Raw genomic sequence first — 17634 nt, 5'->3', positions numbered from 1 at the left:
TTTAACTCAGTTCTGCCTGGTTTCCAAAACTTTTCAACTACTATTACATCCCTATCATACATCTTACCTGATAGTTGCCAGATCTCAAACAAATATGGACTTGACTATATGGAGTCAATTGTTGAGATGTACTATCAGAAGAAGGTACAAGAACATCACATGCTTGACAATAGCCCGCTAACCGCTTCTCATCTATGGTACAATGAAGAGATAATGAACCTATCTGCAAAGTAAGAAGTATACATCATTATCCATCAATGTTACAAAAACAACAGTCTAGTACCCACTCAATGCATTTTAACAGTACAAGAAAATGTAATGGAAAATTCAGGGATGGAGGAACCATAAAAAATTAGCATGAGTTAGCAAACTAGTGTTCACAGGCCAAGTCTGGCCTGTGGTCAATTTCTGTAGAGCCCTTGACTTAAGAACCACATTTAAGGTTGTAAAGGAAAAAAACAAAAACAAAAAACACAACAAAAAAATGAGTATATGCAACATAAACTGAATATAGCCCAAAGGCTAAAGTATCTATTATTTGGCCTTTTGCAAATGTTTGCTGACTCCTGGTTTAGTTTTCAGACCAACATACAAAAGGCAGACGTCTTTACTCTAAGTAGATATGACAATTAAGACATTAACAAAAAGCTAATACTGTTAAAAAACAACTTAAGATACTTAAGAAAACATAAAAGGAGAACAAATCTGATGAATGCCTGGACAAAGGAAAATGGGAATTCCCAACAGATCTAGAATAGATTTAAAGTAAATCTCTTGAACATTTAATCAATTTCTCTGATGACGAGAGACTGAAATAGGAATTTTTCTAGGCACCAAGCACATAAAAACCTAGTTATATACTTCATAATGCAGTTGCCAGAATCATACAAATAAAAATGCAAGTGATAAACATGAAAAAGTTCACCCTTACTAAGAATTACGGAAATGCAAATGTTTTAAAGTTACTGTTATTTCTCACCCAACCAAATTAGCAACTGGAAGGGGAAGAAAAAGGAAAAACACACTGCACTGCAGATGAGAGTACCCTGAAAGAAATGTACCTGGAAAGCAACTTGGTTTTATGTTTCACAGCCTTTACAAATTTAGTAACCACTGACTTGACATTAAACCAAACAAAAACTTATGCCTGGAGACAGAAGTATCATAGCTTTACAGTAAATAAAAGTAGCAAACATAAATGCCCAAACATTAGGGAAATGAAGTAAATCACAGCTCATCTATACAGCAGAAGAGAATACATTTAAGTATCTATCCAAAGACTTGGGCATGGTAAAAATATGGTAAATATAGTCAGTCTAAGCTTATCTGTATAAAAACAAAGAATGAAAATAGGAAGAAAATAAACTAAAATGACAATAGGGGTAATTTCTAAGCAGTAGTATTACAGATTTTCAAAATGTTTTCAGTATTTTTTAAAACTTACCAAATGTACTACAATGAACACTTGTTTTTATTATCATCAGAAAAAGCCAAAAAATAGATGGACTTTTTAAGGACTGATTATCTTGTGCCTGTTATCACTATACTTACCTCTGCAATTAGTTCTTTGGTTCTAAAAAACTTCTCTCTGGCATTTTCATAGACAGCTGAATTCGTAGAGCCCTGCTGGAAGTATGCTGCACCCAAATCATAACACACCTAAAATGGTGATGAAATTTGTTTAGTAATTTTCATTTTTAAGAGCTAACAAAACACAAAATTATGTTTATCTCAGCAAAACACAGGTACATATATTAAGAAAAAAAAATTTCAGTGAGCAATGAAACAATGTTCTTAGTCACAAGCAACAGAATCCAGTGGACTGATTTAAGCAGAAAATAGATTTAACTCTTAAGATTTCAAATGACCTTTCGAATTACTGGGCCAAAGAATCAGGCTTGGAAAACAAAAGGGGCAAGGGAGGCAAGAAGCCAGATGAGAGCCCAAAGTGACCTAGTGAGCACTGCAGCCATCTCAACACTAGACTCCAAAGCTCTTACCACATGTGGCCACCAGCACTACACAGAGAGCAGCAAGGAGCTATACTCTTGCTAGGGCTGCCACTGGAAACTAGATGTTACTATCACCGTTGCTGCATCCACCATCATAATGAATTCTCTACCATCTCTACTTCTTTTATTTTTTTAAGACCTTATTTTAGAGCACGCCAGGAGTGTGCACAAGTGGGGGAAGGGGCAGAGGGAGAGAATGACCTAAGTCAAAACCAAGAGTTTGACTCTTAACTGAGCCACCCAGGCGGCCCAATTTCCACTCTCTTTAAAGTGGGGAAGAGCAACTAAATGGCCAGAGTGAAATAATAAGAAATTTCAACTATAAAAAATAGAAAAAAAAACCAACAGGGAAAGTACTAATAGAATCTGTTTATTTCTTCAAGAACCTTTAAAAATTTATGCCTAGATTCACCAAATGCAAAACTCAAAGACTCAGATTATTTAACCCAACCTGAACATTTTCTGAACAGGAACAAGACCCAGAAAGTGACAATGTCTGGTTACAGGCATATAACCAAGTACTGGCAGAGGCCAGGCTCAAATCCAGATCCCTACAGCTCCTTATATCCTGTTTCAAGTTTATTCTACACATCACTGACAAATCTGATTTTTTTTTAAGGTTTATTTGAAGGAGGGAGAGGGAATCTCAAGCAGACTCTGGGCTGAGCATGCTGTGGGGCTCAACCCACAACCTGGAGATCATGACCCAAGCAGAAACCGTAGGTCAGACACTCAACCAACTGAACCACTCAGGCACCCAGACAGATCTTTCTTTAAAAAGTCTTCAAATGGGGCACCTGGGTGGCTCAGTGGTTTAAGCCTCTGCCTTCAGCTCAGGTCATGATCCCAGGGTCCTGGGATGGAGCCCAGAACCGGGCTCCCTGCTCATCGGGAAATCTGCTTTGCCCTCTGCCTCTCCCATCTCCCCAAGGCTCCCCAGTTGTGCATGTGTTCATGCTCTCTCTAATAAAATCTTTCAAAAAATACATATGATGCAAAGTTTTAAACAACATCTTAAGTCAAAATCAGAGAGACAAAGGCAGAAATTAATAATGCTAGAATGATCTCACTTAAGGTCTCCCAAAAATTTGCCACGCATTGATTAAACACAGCTATAAATACCTGGCACTGCATTTCCTCGGTTCTGATTTTCAATCCAGCGGTAGAACTCTCTGTTTCTCCATTTACCATACCTGGCTCCACTGCCAATAAATCTAGTGTTCTCATCGTATGGACATAAAGATCCTTGTTTAATTTAAGGGCTGCCTCTAGCACCAAAATAGAATCAGAAGCTTGCTCTTTTAGCTACAAGAATTCAATAAAAGAACTATTAAAATACATAAATCACAGAAAATTAACCAAAATATATTTACAGGATACTCAGTAGCTTGTTGTACTAAGCTATTAAAAAAATTTTTTAACACAGGAGTGCAATTAGATCTGTTGAGATTATCTTAAATTTTTAAAAATACAGAAGTTCCTATTTTGAAATTAGAAAACATGAAATCGAAAAGATTTTTTTAATAGAAAATTGAAAGAAAAATGCTTTAAAAGTTTTGTTTCCACTGATTTATTCCAGAAATATTTGTATGCATCACTGATATCCATTTAGTAGGCACTAGTAACAAAAATAAAATAATGCAGTTTTCTTCTTCCACATTCAAAATATTACAGAGCATGTTAATTTTATACAGATATAGATACAGAAGGTATCTTATCTTCCCTGAGTATCTCTGGCACATTGTAAGTGCTAAAGAATTATAGAGATCACTTTTAAATTATGGTAACTCCCATATTTCTACTTTTATATTAACTAGATTTAAAAGTAACAGCTACATTTTCCTGACTGTAGAAGTAATTTTAAAATGTAAGTAATATGTGCTTATTATAGAATTCTGGGAAATATTAAATATAAAAATATCACTTAAGGAGTGATAATCTCAAGTATCATGACAATTTGACAAAAAAATGGTAAAGCACCACCATTAACACTGAAAAGCTATACAATTTACAATTATTACCAAACTATGTTCTAACAGTAAAAACCTAAATGTCATTGCTTCTAGACCTTGCCAATTCTCATATACTTAAGGTTATAAGCAGCATGTGAACATACTCTGCCATGCAACCCGGAAATATAAAAGTATAACTGATGCCAATACTTACTACTTTCAAAATATTTTCTGTTAGCTCTTTCTCCTGTTGCATCTGATTCATACTGAAAGAGAAAATGATTGAAAAGAATCAAATGTTACTCAAAGGACTATAAAGTCGAAGCGTCAGAGCATTATTCAACGTGAGCTGGAATTGAAATAAAAATGTTTTTAATGCTGTTTCTTTTCATGCTTAAAGATAACTAAATAAATAAAAACTTGGGCGCCTGGGCAGTCAGTTGGTTAAGCATCCAACAACTTGATTTCTGTTCAAGTCATGATCTCAGGGTCCTGGGATCTGTCCCTGAGTCAAGCTCAGGGCTAAGCAGGGAGTCTGAAGAATCTCTACCTCCGCCCCTACCCCCACCTGCACACTCTAAAATAAATAAATCTTTTAAAAAATTAAACAAAAAAACCCATAAAAACTCAATTATGATGCTAATTTAACCATTATTTTCCCATGTGCTTTGTGTTTAAAAAAATAATAATTCTCAATTTAAAACTAAAACTTACTGGCCAGCAAAAGCTCATTTATATCAACTTAGAAACTATGCTCTCGAGCCACAAATTTGGGTAAACTACCTAAATTTTAAGTATTAGGTTTAAAACATACAGATAAATTCAGGTTATAAGCAGCATGTGAACTCCTATCAATTTTACATATTAAGATAATTTCTCTATGTACAGAACAAATACACCTTCACATAAATTTAATTATATAAAGAAATCTTAATACTCTGGAGCAGATGAGCTAACACCAAAGATGAAAGGCACAATTCACAAAGCGCCCTCCCCTACCATCTTTCTAGAGCTCTCTATTCTAGATGTCCAGAACCCTACCTGATTCTCTTACCCTTCCAACTCCTTCAAACCTACCTGGATGCAAGCCTTCTGCCCTCTGGTTCTACTCTACACCTTCTGTACCACGGGTTTTTAAAAATTTGCAAGAAAAAATTTTTTTTAACTCTGATGAAAAAAGTACCAACAAAGGGTCATATCTGCCAACTTACACACTTAACTGAGGAGGTCCAGGTTTTGCCTGTTTGACAGGAAAACTACTTTGAACAATTGTCCTAATTGCCCTGAAGAAAAGACAAAAAAAAGAAAATTTAATACGTTATAAATGTCATTTATTATTTCAAGTACTCCTTAGAACATTTGTATTATAAATTATCCTGTTTTAATTCAGATAAAAATTTCATAAATCATCCATATTTTTATCAGAATGCTCAACTATGCAGTCATCAATTTTCTCCACCACCAGACTCACAGTTTACAAGATCCTCTGAGAGACCTCTAGGTTATAGGGGACCCTTAAAAGCATACCCGAGGGGCACTTCAGTGGCTTAGTCAGTTGAGGGTCTGCCTTTGGCTCATGCCATGATCTGGGCCAGGGTCTTGGAGTCGAACCCCAATTCAGGCTCCCTGCTCAGTGGGGAGTCTGTTACTTCCTCTGCCGCCTCCCCACTCCTCAGCCTGTGCTCTCTCTGATAAATAAAAAAAATCTTAAAAAAATAAAAAAAGGCATACCCTTGAAGGCCAGAGTGCAATTAAAAAGAGGCTGTCCAACATATTTTAGGTCTATGAAAAAATTTACCATCTGTTGTAGAGAAGGATAGCCATGGCTGTGGTTGGAGGTAAAGTGGCCAGATCCATGTCCACATGCTTTGTCCCAGGAGGAACTTTACTGATGCACAGCAATTCATTTAGTAGCATATTCAATACCGGAACAGACAAACTTAAAAGAAAGAAGTAAAAGGTTAATGTTTGCATAAGAGGCATAAAATGCACAATTCAGTATTTTCACAGAACATAATCAAAATGCTAAAGGACTAAATCCACAGGGCCATTTTATTCACCTGTCTCAACAACACAGAAATACTAAATTTCAAAATATTTTTAAAATCTCATTATGAAAGCAATTTAAACATACACAAAAGTATAAGAATATAACGAACCAATATGTGCCATCATCCAGTTTCAACAATTATCAGCTGATGGCTAATCTGGTCTCGTCTCTATTCCTACTTCCCTTCACTATTGTGAAGCAAATTTTTAACATTAAATCATGTCTTCCACGAGTGTTTCAGAACAGATCTCCAAAAAACTAACTGAACGGGGGGGGGGGGGGTTAGGCGGTGCCTGGCTGGCTTAGTTAGAAGAGCATGTGACTCTTGGTCTTGGGTTCATGAGTTTGAGCCCCACCTTTATGCAGAGAGGACTTAAATAAAACTTCAAAAAATTAACATAGCCACAGTATTAATTTCACCTCTAAAAAGAATTCAGTTGCTTATCAAATATTCCATCAGTGTTCAATTTCCACCTGTATCATATACATCATACTTTCTTTGAACACATCACTATCTCTTGATACACCTCCAGCCTATTAATGGACAGGCTCTTCCTCAGATTAAAGAATTCTTTCCTTTAATTCTAATGCTTAATGCTGCAGAAGGGTGGTGAAAAAGTGTTTAAAGACTACCAATGAGAGCATAAACTAGTACAACTCTTTTGAAATGCAACCCGCCACTACCCATCATGGGATTTAAAAATGTTTATACCACCTTAGTCAGCAATTTAATAATCTGTACTAAGGACATAACCAAAAACTCAGATAAAATTTAAGGACAAAGATATTTAAGGCTCTGACTTATTAGAGTGAAAATGTAGAAATAAACTAAGTATCAACAGAAGAACAGTTAATAAATTCTCCACGATTGGAATTATCTCCAACAAACCAAAATGGGGAAATGTTCATGATATTGTTATTTGGGGAAAAAAGAAGGGGCACTGGAGTGGCAGAGTCAGTTGGGCATCTGACTCTTGGTTTTCAGCTCAGGTCATGATCTCAGGGTTGTGGGATCTGGCTCCGAGCTCAACGGGGAGTCTGCTTGAGATTCTCTCCCTCCTGCCCACTAATTCCCTCTCTAAAATAAATAAACATATAGATACACACATATATTTTAAAGATTTTATTTATTGATTTGACAGAGAGCACAAGTAGGCAGAGTGGCAGAGGGAGAGAAGAAGCAGGTTCTCCACTGAGCAAGGAGCTCAGTTCGGGGCTGGATCCTACAACTCTGGGATCATGACCTGAGCCAAAGGCAGCCACTTAACCAACTGAGCCACCCAGGCACCCCTAAAATAAATCTTTAAATTAAAAAAAAAAATCTTTAAATAAACAATAAATATATGTATATATATATATATACACACACATACATACATGTATATGTATATGGAGAGGGGTGCCTGGCTGGTTCAGTCAGTAGAAGAGCCAACTCTTGATCTTGGGAGTCATGAGTTTGAGCCCCATGTTGGGTATAAAAATTACTTAAAAAAAATTGGGAGAAAAGCAACAAAAGTTACACAAAAATGTTAGAAGTACTTGTCTCCCCTCCACTAGTTTTTGAATTTTACAAAGTACTTTCTCTTTAAATTGTGAGAAAAAGAGGACGAAAACAAGTTGTTTTCTAAGCATAGCCTTAACAGTACTTATTGTTAAAATACAGGCATTGACTCGAAGATATTTTAATAGTTTGGGACCTAGTGAGTGATTTATGACCAGTAAAAAATAACTGATTTATTTAAAAGCAAATCATCTATATCACAGAATGACTATCATTAATTTTCATTAATTTTCTTCAGATACATAAAAATAGACTGAAACATTTAAAACCATTTAGGTGTGGATTTTCCCTAGTCATCGTATCAAATAATAAGGATAAACTAAGTCACTATGGGTAAGTTTATACTTCAAAAGTGATTTAAATTCATCTAACATTCAAATATTTTATACCTTTTGAAAAAAAGTTGCATATTTTACCAAGAAAATACAGAAAAATAATATGCATTTTAAGGGCTGGTTATCATAAGCATACACAGAAATAACCCAAAATATCTAAATAGTACTTCAAAAACAGATTCCTTTTAAATATTGTATACCTTTTCTCTAATATGTCTAAATCCCACTTCAAATGTGCAGCAACTTTAAGAGCAAGCAGTTTTAAAATGCGATTTCTCTTGTTATCGGGTGGAGGTTGCACCTGGTTTTGCTCATTCACTGAAGGTTTGGAAGCCTGTTCCAAAAACTGAACAATAAGTTGAACTGGTGCAGGATCTAGGATGTAAAAAAAAAAAAAAAAAAATCTTATATTTAAGTTTTAATTATGAAGATGCAAATGGTTTCCCTGTACTAGCTTTTGGCTACAAAAAGAACCTCAACAGCTGTGTACTTATAATAACTAAGGAATATGATTTCTAAGAAGTATGCTTGGGGATTACAGCGGAGATCAGAAAGGGCGGTAAGGAGAAAGTGTAGGAGACTAGTGCAGAAGAAAACACCTGCAGAGTAAGAACATAATGGTTATAGGTCTCCAGTGTTAATTACAGGAAAGCCATGTCATCTTTAGAACTGTTTTAACAATTAGTGCGACCTGCATCAGGTTACCTCTCTGCACCTGTTTCCATCAATGCAAAACAGAAGATACCTGAGATTATGAAGGCTGAATTACATAAGATAACAAGTGAGAAGCATTAAGCCTGGCACCCAGAAAGCACTCAGTAAGTGTATGAAAAGCAAAAAATTAAAATATGACACAGGCAGTAAAACTGCCGGAGTGAAACCACTAACTTCTGGCAGAGTTGTCTCTATAATGAAGCTGATGTAGACTGAGCAAGTTACATCTTTACGAACTTTAGGAGCCAAATACTATTCAAGAAACTTACCTTTTCACGCCAGTACCTTTTTCCAGACACGCCTGGAGGGTTTCCTCCTTCCCTAACAGCACTCATTAACTGGGATATTAATCCTGATCATCATCATTAAACAACCATGTTACAACTGTACAGCATTTCCTACTCTTGGGAGATTTTCTCATTTTACTTCACAGCCCAACTGCGGAATATACAAATATATGGGTATCTATATTGTATGTGTGTGTGTGTGTGTGTAGATGTATACATAATCGGTAAAATCCCCTCGTTGAGAAACAAAACATTTGAATAGGGACCTAAAATACAACGAATCAGCGTCAGGAGCAGCACCAGAACAGCAATTTCTCGCCCGCTCCAGACTGATGCCAGGCCGGCGTTCCGCAGGGGGGTGTCAGAGCCAGCCTCCCCAGCCCACGCAATCCTACACGACCAGGTCGAAGATGCTAAAACCGCAAACAGTAAAAGGGCCAAGGGCGCGAGAGGCAGGAGGGCCTCGGTTTTGCGTTTCCAAGCCCCCCACGGCAGCGCCCCGGCTCTGGGATGCTGAATGCTTGGCGAGGGGGCCGGGCCACAGCTCCACACGGGTTCGCGCCTCCCGGGCCCGCAGCTTCGTGGCCGAGGAGAGGCGGGTCCTGAGAGCCAGGCGGGCGGCGGCCGCGGGCGGGTCCCCGTGCCCTCGGGGTGCAGGCGCCGCGCTTACCCGGGCAGGGCTTGCGCAGATGTTTCTCCAACAGCGACTCCTCCAGCAGGAACTCGAACCAGCTGGTCTGCGGCGGGGTGCAGGGCCGGCTGGAGGTGGCCGCTTCCCGGTCCGCCGCCTCCGCGCTCATCCTGCCCCCGCCGCCGCTACCCCCAGGGACGCTTCCCGGCTCCAACCTGACACTCGGACGCGTGCCTCAGGCCTGTGATCTACGGAACGTCCCGGGGCGAGGCCACACTCACTACGTCCTGGAAACCCACACAACTCAAAATGGCGACGCGGCCCAGCAGGAGCTGAGGCGCTTAAGCCCGCCTCCTTGCGCCACCGCCGCGCCATCGGGCCAATCGCTGTTCGACTTGTCGAGATGGGGCGGGGCCAGCCCTTAGATCACGCCTCCTCCCCGGTTGCCATGGAAGACGACTGGCAAAGAAGCTGGGTCGCAGGTGGGCTTTTCCCCTTTCTTGGGAGATGACCAGCAAGAAAATGGAACAGCCTCATTCAGGATTTCAGCGGGCGTCAATGTCCTCAAAAGACAGCGAAGACTACGCGTGTAAACTGTGATCCAGGCAAATCTTGTCTTCGGTGCCTTCAATTTCCCCTTTTCCATTTCCTAGATTTCCTCCCACTTAGGTGCGCTCAGTGGAGGCGCCCTCCTGGCTTGGGCACTAGCGTCCCTGACCACCCTTCCCCGAAAGATAACAGAATGATGCCCCACAGTGAGATCCAGCTTTTCTGTTACTTCTCAGGACTAGCTCTCAATATTTAGCGCTCAATTAATCCTTTTGATATCCCAGCTAGAGGTATTGTTAATCCCATTTTACATTTACCGCCATTCTGTAATGTGTTTTTTAATTAGTAATTAAAATCTGGGAAAGTGTATTCATAGATCATGCACACGCTCTGTGTCAAGAGTGCAAACTCGTCTAGGTTAAGCTGTTTAACCTCTCTGAACTTTAGTTACCATATTTGTACCTAATCTTAGGGTTGATAAGAGAATTCAAAGCAGAGCTTGAGATAACACAGGTAAGCTCGATAATCAGGTAAATGAGATAATGCAGGTGAGCTTTTTAAGATTTTATTTATGAGAGAGAGAACACAAGGAGGGGAAGGACAGAGGGAGAAGCAGCCTCTCCAATGAGCAGGGATCCCCGCAAGGGTCTCCATCCCAGGATGGATCATGCCCTGAGTCCAAGGCACAAGCTTAACCAACTAAGCTATCCTGGTGCCCCCAGTTAGGTTTTTTGAACAAGGCCTGACATTTAGAACGTGCATGTTACCTGATCTCATATAGTGCTTTTTTTTTTCATATTATTTTCATACACATGAGTCTAATTTTCTCCTATTAACAAACTCATTATACACCTTTTAACCAATAAAGAAACTGAGGTTCCAGAGTTATTTGCCCAAGATTTCCCAACAAAGAAGGGGCTGAGCCATGACTTTGGTGAACTTTCAGCTGGATCCAGGCTGCTTCCAACATGGGATAAACAAAGATCAGTTGCTTATGGTCTTTTCCAGAATGAAGAAGGAGGGCATTCATAAGTTTTAAGAAAAATAAATGGAAGTAACTCCTTCGTAAGTGAAAGTGAATCAAATACTTCAGTGGCAATCCTTGCCCTTTTCTTTTCTTCCTTCCCAATCTTTCTGGGAAAGCAGCTCTGTGCTGCTTCTCCTCTTTCATTTTAGTGATCCCTGGGGTCCCATTCCTTGTCCTCTTCTCACTATAAAAACCATCACTGGGTCACTATCCCTCAAATAGTGCAATTCTATTCCAGGCTCTAAAGAAATCATTCATGTATTAGACTAATAAAACCATGAGGACTAAATTAATAAAATACAAGCAGGGAGATTAAACAGTCATTTTCATGGAAAATTTGGCATGTTTTACTCACCAGTTAGGCATAAAAAGGTCAGGCAAGAAAGGACAGATCCCATATTCCTGACTCCATTGATAATGGTAGCTGACCTGTGTCTTCATCCTTTATCAGTATAGTGAATAGCTAAGAGAAAGTTTGAAATTCATGCTGAAAATGTTTGACTATGCACCTCCCATTAGGTGTCAGAATGGAAATGTCCAGACGGTGCTAACTTTTGGACACATGATTTGTATGCAGGAAAAAAAAATTTAATAATAGTAGCCAATGCTCATTTGTGAACTCACTGTGGCGTGGATTTAAGCACATGGATTCATGCATTGTCTTAGTCCATTCAGGCTGCTAAACAAGATACCATAAACTGTGGGGCGCCTGGCGGGCTCAGTCATTAAGCTGCTGCTTTCAGCTCAGGTCATGACCCTAGGGTTCCTGGGATAGAGCCCTGCATCTGGCCCCCCCTTCAGTGGGAAGCCTGCTTCTCCCTCTCCCACTCCCTCTGCTTCTGTTCCCTCTCTCGCTGTGTCTCTCTCTGTCAAATAAATAAAATCTTAAAAAATAAAAAAAATAAAAATTAAAAATAAAAAGATATCATAAACTGAAGGCCTTTTAAACAACAGAAATGTATTTCTCACGGTTCTAGAGGCTCAGAGTCCAAGATCAGGGTTGCTAACATGGTTGCATTCTAGTAACAGCTCTTCTGGGGGGCAGACTGCCAACTTCTCATTGTCTCCTCAACTGACAATGCAGAAAGGAAGCCAATTCTTTCCTAAGGACATTAATCCTATCCAAGAAGTCTCCACCATTATGAACTCCTCTAGTCCTAATTACTTCCCAAAGGTCCTGCCTATTAATACCATCAGGTTAGGTGGTAGAGTTTCAACATTTCAACATATAAATCCGATGAGCACAAGCATTCAATCCATAACATGCATATTATCTCATTCAAGCCCTATGAGGTGGGTTTCACTATTATCTTCATTTTCAGGTGTTAAAACGGGCACAGAGAAATTTTTAAAACAACTATTAAGTGCCAGATGCTAAGCATGAATTTAAGCAGCATCATGGCAGAGATTAAAATCTTACCCTATGCACTATGTGTCTCTTTAATAAGAAAGGACCAAACAAAACAAAACAGTCCAATAGAAAACTGGGCTGTCAAGAAAATACAATCTACAAAAGAAGATATCTGAATCCAAGTAAAACACTGAAGAAAATATTAGGCTCAATAAACAATGAGCAGGGTTTGAAAAGTACAATTAACAGGACTGCAGATTCCAAATTGTAACTAACCTTTAAAAAAAAAAAAACACTTTCTTGAGTTTTGGTGTAGTATCAAAGAAAAAATCCACAATTATCTAAAAAGACTTAAAATACTTCTTTTTCTTTTTCTTTTCTTTAAGCTCTGAATCCAACATGGGTCTTGAATTTACATGTTATACCAACAAAGACAACAAAAGCACCCCAAAATAATCCTTTTTACAACTATGTATCTATGTGAAGCTGGATTTTCTTTGTATATTTTTACCAAAAGGATGTATAGTATTCGAAAACAGAAGCAGATATGAGAACCCACTGTCTTCTGTTAGTTATACATGAAAGAGATTTGCAAGAATGTAAAACAAAGCCATCTCCTTATCAGTTTTAAATGAAAATAAGTCATTTCACATAAAAATTATGTCAACATATAACAGGCTTGTGATTTGTATTATTTTTATTTATTTAATTCCAGTTAACATACAGTGTTATATTAGTTTCAGGCATGCAATGTAGTGATTCAACAGATTTTTAAAATCTTATTTAATTTTTTTTTTGGTTAAGATTTTAATTTATTTGACAGAGAGAGACACAGCGAGAGGAAACACAAGCTGGGGGAGTGGGAGAGAGAGAAGCAGGCTCCCCAATCGCCCAGCAGGGAGCCCCATGCAGGGCTGGATCCCAGGACCTCGGGATCATTACCCCAGTGGAAGGCAGACAGATACTTAACGATTGCCCAGATTTTTATTTTATTTTTAAGATTTTATTTATTTATTTGAGAGAGAGACAGTGAGAGAGAACATGAGCGAGGAGGTCAGAGGGAGAAGCAGACTCCCCATCGAGCTGGGAGCCCGATGTGGGACTCGATCCCGGGACTCCAGGATCATGACCTGAGCTGAAGGCAGTCGTCCAACCAACTGAGCCACCCAGGCGCCCAACCCAGATTTTTATTTTTAAATGAGTTTAGTATCCCCAGCTCCACTGGGCCACTCCACCATTTTAGATTGTGTGGATTTCTAGAATGTTCTAAGCCCAGCCTTGTTGCCTAGATTCATGAAGTTTTTAAATGAATTAAATATTTTTTTAAATTTCTGTTTTAATTTTTAATATGGTAAATATCAATAAACATAAATAGCAAATAAAGACCTTATTTATTACTTACTAACCAGGCAGAGTATTTTATTTATTTATATATTATATATATAATACATATATTTATATATATTATATAATATATATTATATAATATATATTTATATACTATTTATGCACAGAACAGTGCAGAGTATTTTATTACACACGCCATGAGTTAAGCCTCATAACAACCCCACAATAAATAGGTACCATTCGCTGTATTATGCCATCTTATAGATGAGAAATCTGACTCTCAGGGGAGTTAAGTGACTTGCCCAGTATCACACACCTAGTTAGTAGAAAATAGGGAGTTGAGTCTGTTTGATGCCAGAGCCCAAACTCACCACTCCACCAAGAAGATACCTTGCTGTTGATTTTTTAGTTTGCTTTTTAAATAGTGATAAACCTACAAAAAAGGTTGTAAGAATCATATAAGGAACTTTTTTTTTTTAAGATTTTATTTATTTGAGAGAAAGAGAGAAGTGAATGAGCAGCGAGAAGGGCAGAGGGAGAAGGAGATGCAGCCTCCCCACTGAGCAGGGATCCTGACTCAGGGCTCGATCCCAGGACCCTGAGGATCATGACCTGAGCTGAAGGCAGTCACTCAACGGACTGAGCCATCCAGGTGTCGCCATATAAAGAACTCTTACAACCACTTCACCCAGATGTCTCGATTGTTAATACTTCACCGCATTTCCTCCATTGCCCTCTCTCTGCAACTCTCTATGTATCATTCTGCTTCTTTAGATGCCAACAGGGTCACCAACTCATCCGGGTATGGCCAGGCCCCAGCACCTCCCTATTCCCCTTCTGGGCAAACCCTAACCTCAGGCACGCTGCCCATGCAACAGCAACCCCTCATTTTGCTCCCAGTTGTTTGGGTGCTGGCGGCTGTCATCTCTACTTGGAGAAAGTAGATGGGAAGTGAAAGGAAGATAGGAAGAGAAGACTGTAGTCAATTATTAATTCATCAAGTGGCCTGGAAGGTGCCAGAGTGCTAAACTTTAGAATGAGGGAAAATCACAGATTAGGTGATTCCAGATTTAATACTATCATAAGAATAAGTGAAATTCTAGCAAACATTTTTACAATGGCGATATGTAATTAACAGAACATCTTGCAAGGTTCATATGCCGTGTATGTGCAACAATTATTCAAGCTACAGTGGAAAAAATGCAAAGAAGTATTATTACTGTTTTTTAATATTTTAAAGATTTTATTTATTTATTTGAGAGAGAGAGAGACCAGGAGAAGAAGCAGAGGGGGAAGGATAAGGGGAAAGAATCTCAAGCGGACTAAGAGCCCAAAATGAGGCTGGATCCCACCATCCCGAGATCAGGACCTGAGCAGAAACTGACTAGAGTCAGATGCTCAACCGACTGAGCCACCCGAGAGCCTCAACATATTATTACTGTTTTTCTATTTAAAGATTTTATTTATTTATTTGACAGAGACATAGTGAGAGAGGGGACCACAGGCAGGGAGAGTGGGAGAAGGAGAAGCCGGCTTCCTGCAGAGCAGGGAACATGACCTGGAGCTTGATCCCAGGACTCGGATCATGACCTGAGCCCAAGGCAGACGCTTAATGACTGAGCCACCCAGGAGCCCCAAGGTGTTGTTGGTTTTTTTTTTTTTTTTTTTTAAGATTTTATTTGTTTATTTGACAGACAGAGATCACAAGTAGGCAGAGAGGCAGGCAGAGAGAGAGAGGGGGAATCAGGCTCCACGCTGAGCAGAGAGCCCGATGTGGAACTCGATCCCAGGACCCTGAGATCATGACCTGAGCTGAAGGAAGAGGCTTTAACCCACTGAGCCACCCAGGCGCCCCTGTTTTGTTTTGTTTTTTAAGTAAATTCATTACTATTCAATTATGAATAGATAATTTAAAACTTTTTTCAGTAAGTATTTTAGGAGTGAGGTCCCTCGCAGCCTCAGTCCATGGAGCATGCGACTTTTGATCTCTGGGTTGTGAGTTCCAGCCCCAAGCTGGGCATAGAGCTTACTTAAAATAATAATAATAATAATAATAATTACTATATTAAAATATTAATAAAATAAAATAGTAATATTATTTCAACGAATTGGTAAGTTGATTAATAAATTAAAATTAATGAAAGAAAATGATTATTATTATTTATTTATAATTACTAATAATTATTATTATTAACATTGGCGGGGTTAAGTACTATATTGATGTTACACTGCCATCTTGTGGCCATGGCCGGTAGTGTCCATATCTACCAGTTGGAAGAAGGACTATGACAGGAGGCTTATGATTGGAAGTTACCTATTCTTTACATAAGCTATCCAGCTACATCTAACTGAATCACATCTTCACAGGGAATTCCAAAAACAGATCTTTCAGGACACCTGGGTGGCTCAGACGGTTGAGCGTCTGCCTTTGGCTCAGGTCATGATACCAGGGTCCACAAATCGAGTTCCACATCTGGCTTCTCGCTGAGTGGGAGCTTGCTTCTCCTATCTCCGTCACCCTCTCCCTGCTGCTCCTCTCTCTCACAAATAAATAAATAAGATTTTAAAAACAAAACAGATCTTTCAAGAAAGATAATGACTCCTGTAGCTATCAGACTTAACTTCCTGGGGCATCTGGCTGGCTCAAGCCAGTAAAGCATGCTAACTCCTGATCTCAGGGTCATGAGTTTGAGCTTCATGTTGGGTGTAGAGTTTACTGAAAAATAATAATAATAACAATAAAGATACTTCCAACCTTTAAAAAAAAATTACTTCCTTACACATATATTTCATTTCTCCAGGGCCTTCCCTTGACTCCTTGAACTGGTAGGCACCCTGTTATATTATGCCATAGCACTCAGCATCAGCATCCAGGCCCTCACCTCATCTGCTTGCAATTAATTAGCAGCCTAACTTCCCTGCTAGACTCTAAGCTCTTAGGTGTGTGGTGGGGAGGAGCAGGATAGTGGTTGTATTGTTTACCTAGTACAGTCCTTGGTACATAAGAGGCACCCAATAAATATTTGCTAACTCAATAAATTGTTTGATTGAACATGTAGTACCTACATGCAAACAGTAGAAACCAGAGCTACAAACCTTAATCTCTCCTTTATCTGACCTACACCTTTGCTAAATTGCTCCTAAAACAATGCACTGATGTGTTCTAGGCTTTACAACCAGCAATGAACTTAAAGCTCATATATGGCGGTGTTCATGTCATAAACTTCTGTCTTTGTATTACTCCTACGTAATTTCTAGTCGAATGGATAGCTGCCTGTGGGCCCTGTTTACTTAAGAAAGGGAACAGGCATATGCTGCTGGCCACAACGAAGCCAGAGCTGAGTCCCCAAGGTCTTTCTGCCTTCACCTGGCCTGTTTCTCCCTCTCCCACTCCCCCTGCTTGTGTTCCTTCTCTCGCTGTGTCTCTGTCAAATAAACAAATAAAATCTTTTAAAAAACAACAACAAAACCAGTCCTTCACTGCAGATGGTTTGAGAAGCACTGTGCCAGCTCACATGAAAGGTATTCTCGGCCACAGTTAACAAGCTCGAGGTTCAGCTGTGGCCAATAAACAACAAAATCCACAAAGGACCTCTATGGAAGAAAAGTAATTCAGTTTGTTATTCCGGCCAACCTAGAACGGACACTGTTCCTTCAGACACTTCTCTACGTATGGTCTTTCTACTTTTTAAAAAAATATTTTACTGGGACGCCTGAGCGGCTCAGTGGGTTAAGCCTCTGCCTTCAGATCAGGTCATGATCTCAGGGCCTGGGATCGAGTCCCGCATCGGGCTCTCTGCTCGGAAGCAGGGAGCCTG

General features: G+C 39.3%; 1 protein-coding gene across 2 annotated transcripts in view; it reads right to left on the bottom strand.

The window, feature by feature from the left end:
- Nucleotides 1-9896, bottom strand: part of INTS8 (integrator complex subunit 8) — a 48120-nt gene extending 38224 nt beyond the window's left edge. Inside the window, exons 1-8 of one of the 2 annotated variants that reach the window (XM_059394882.1) lie at nt 9582-9896; nt 8111-8285; nt 5763-5903; nt 5176-5247; nt 4179-4230; nt 3135-3317; nt 1552-1659; nt 68-223 (exon numbers count right to left, since the gene is read on the bottom strand). In XM_059394882.1, coding sequence (XP_059250865.1) covers nt 68-223; nt 1552-1659; nt 3135-3317; nt 4179-4230; nt 5176-5247; nt 5763-5903; nt 8111-8285; nt 9582-9711 — 1017 coding nt within the window. In that variant the 5' untranslated portion in view covers nt 9712-9896. The remainder of the gene's footprint in view (nt 1-67; nt 224-1551; nt 1660-3134; nt 3318-4178; nt 4231-5175; nt 5248-5762; nt 5904-8110; nt 8286-9581) is intronic. The other variant, XM_059394881.1, reaches the window with a different exon arrangement.
- Between the last annotated feature and the right edge of the window lie 7738 nt (nt 9897-17634).

The sequence above is a fragment of the Mustela nigripes genome, chromosome 3 (assembly GCF_022355385.1).
Source record: "Mustela nigripes isolate SB6536 chromosome 3, MUSNIG.SB6536, whole genome shotgun sequence".
Classification (NCBI taxonomy): Eukaryota; Metazoa; Chordata; class Mammalia; order Carnivora; family Mustelidae; genus Mustela; species Mustela nigripes.
This window is presented reverse-complemented; position numbering and strand designations above follow the sequence as displayed.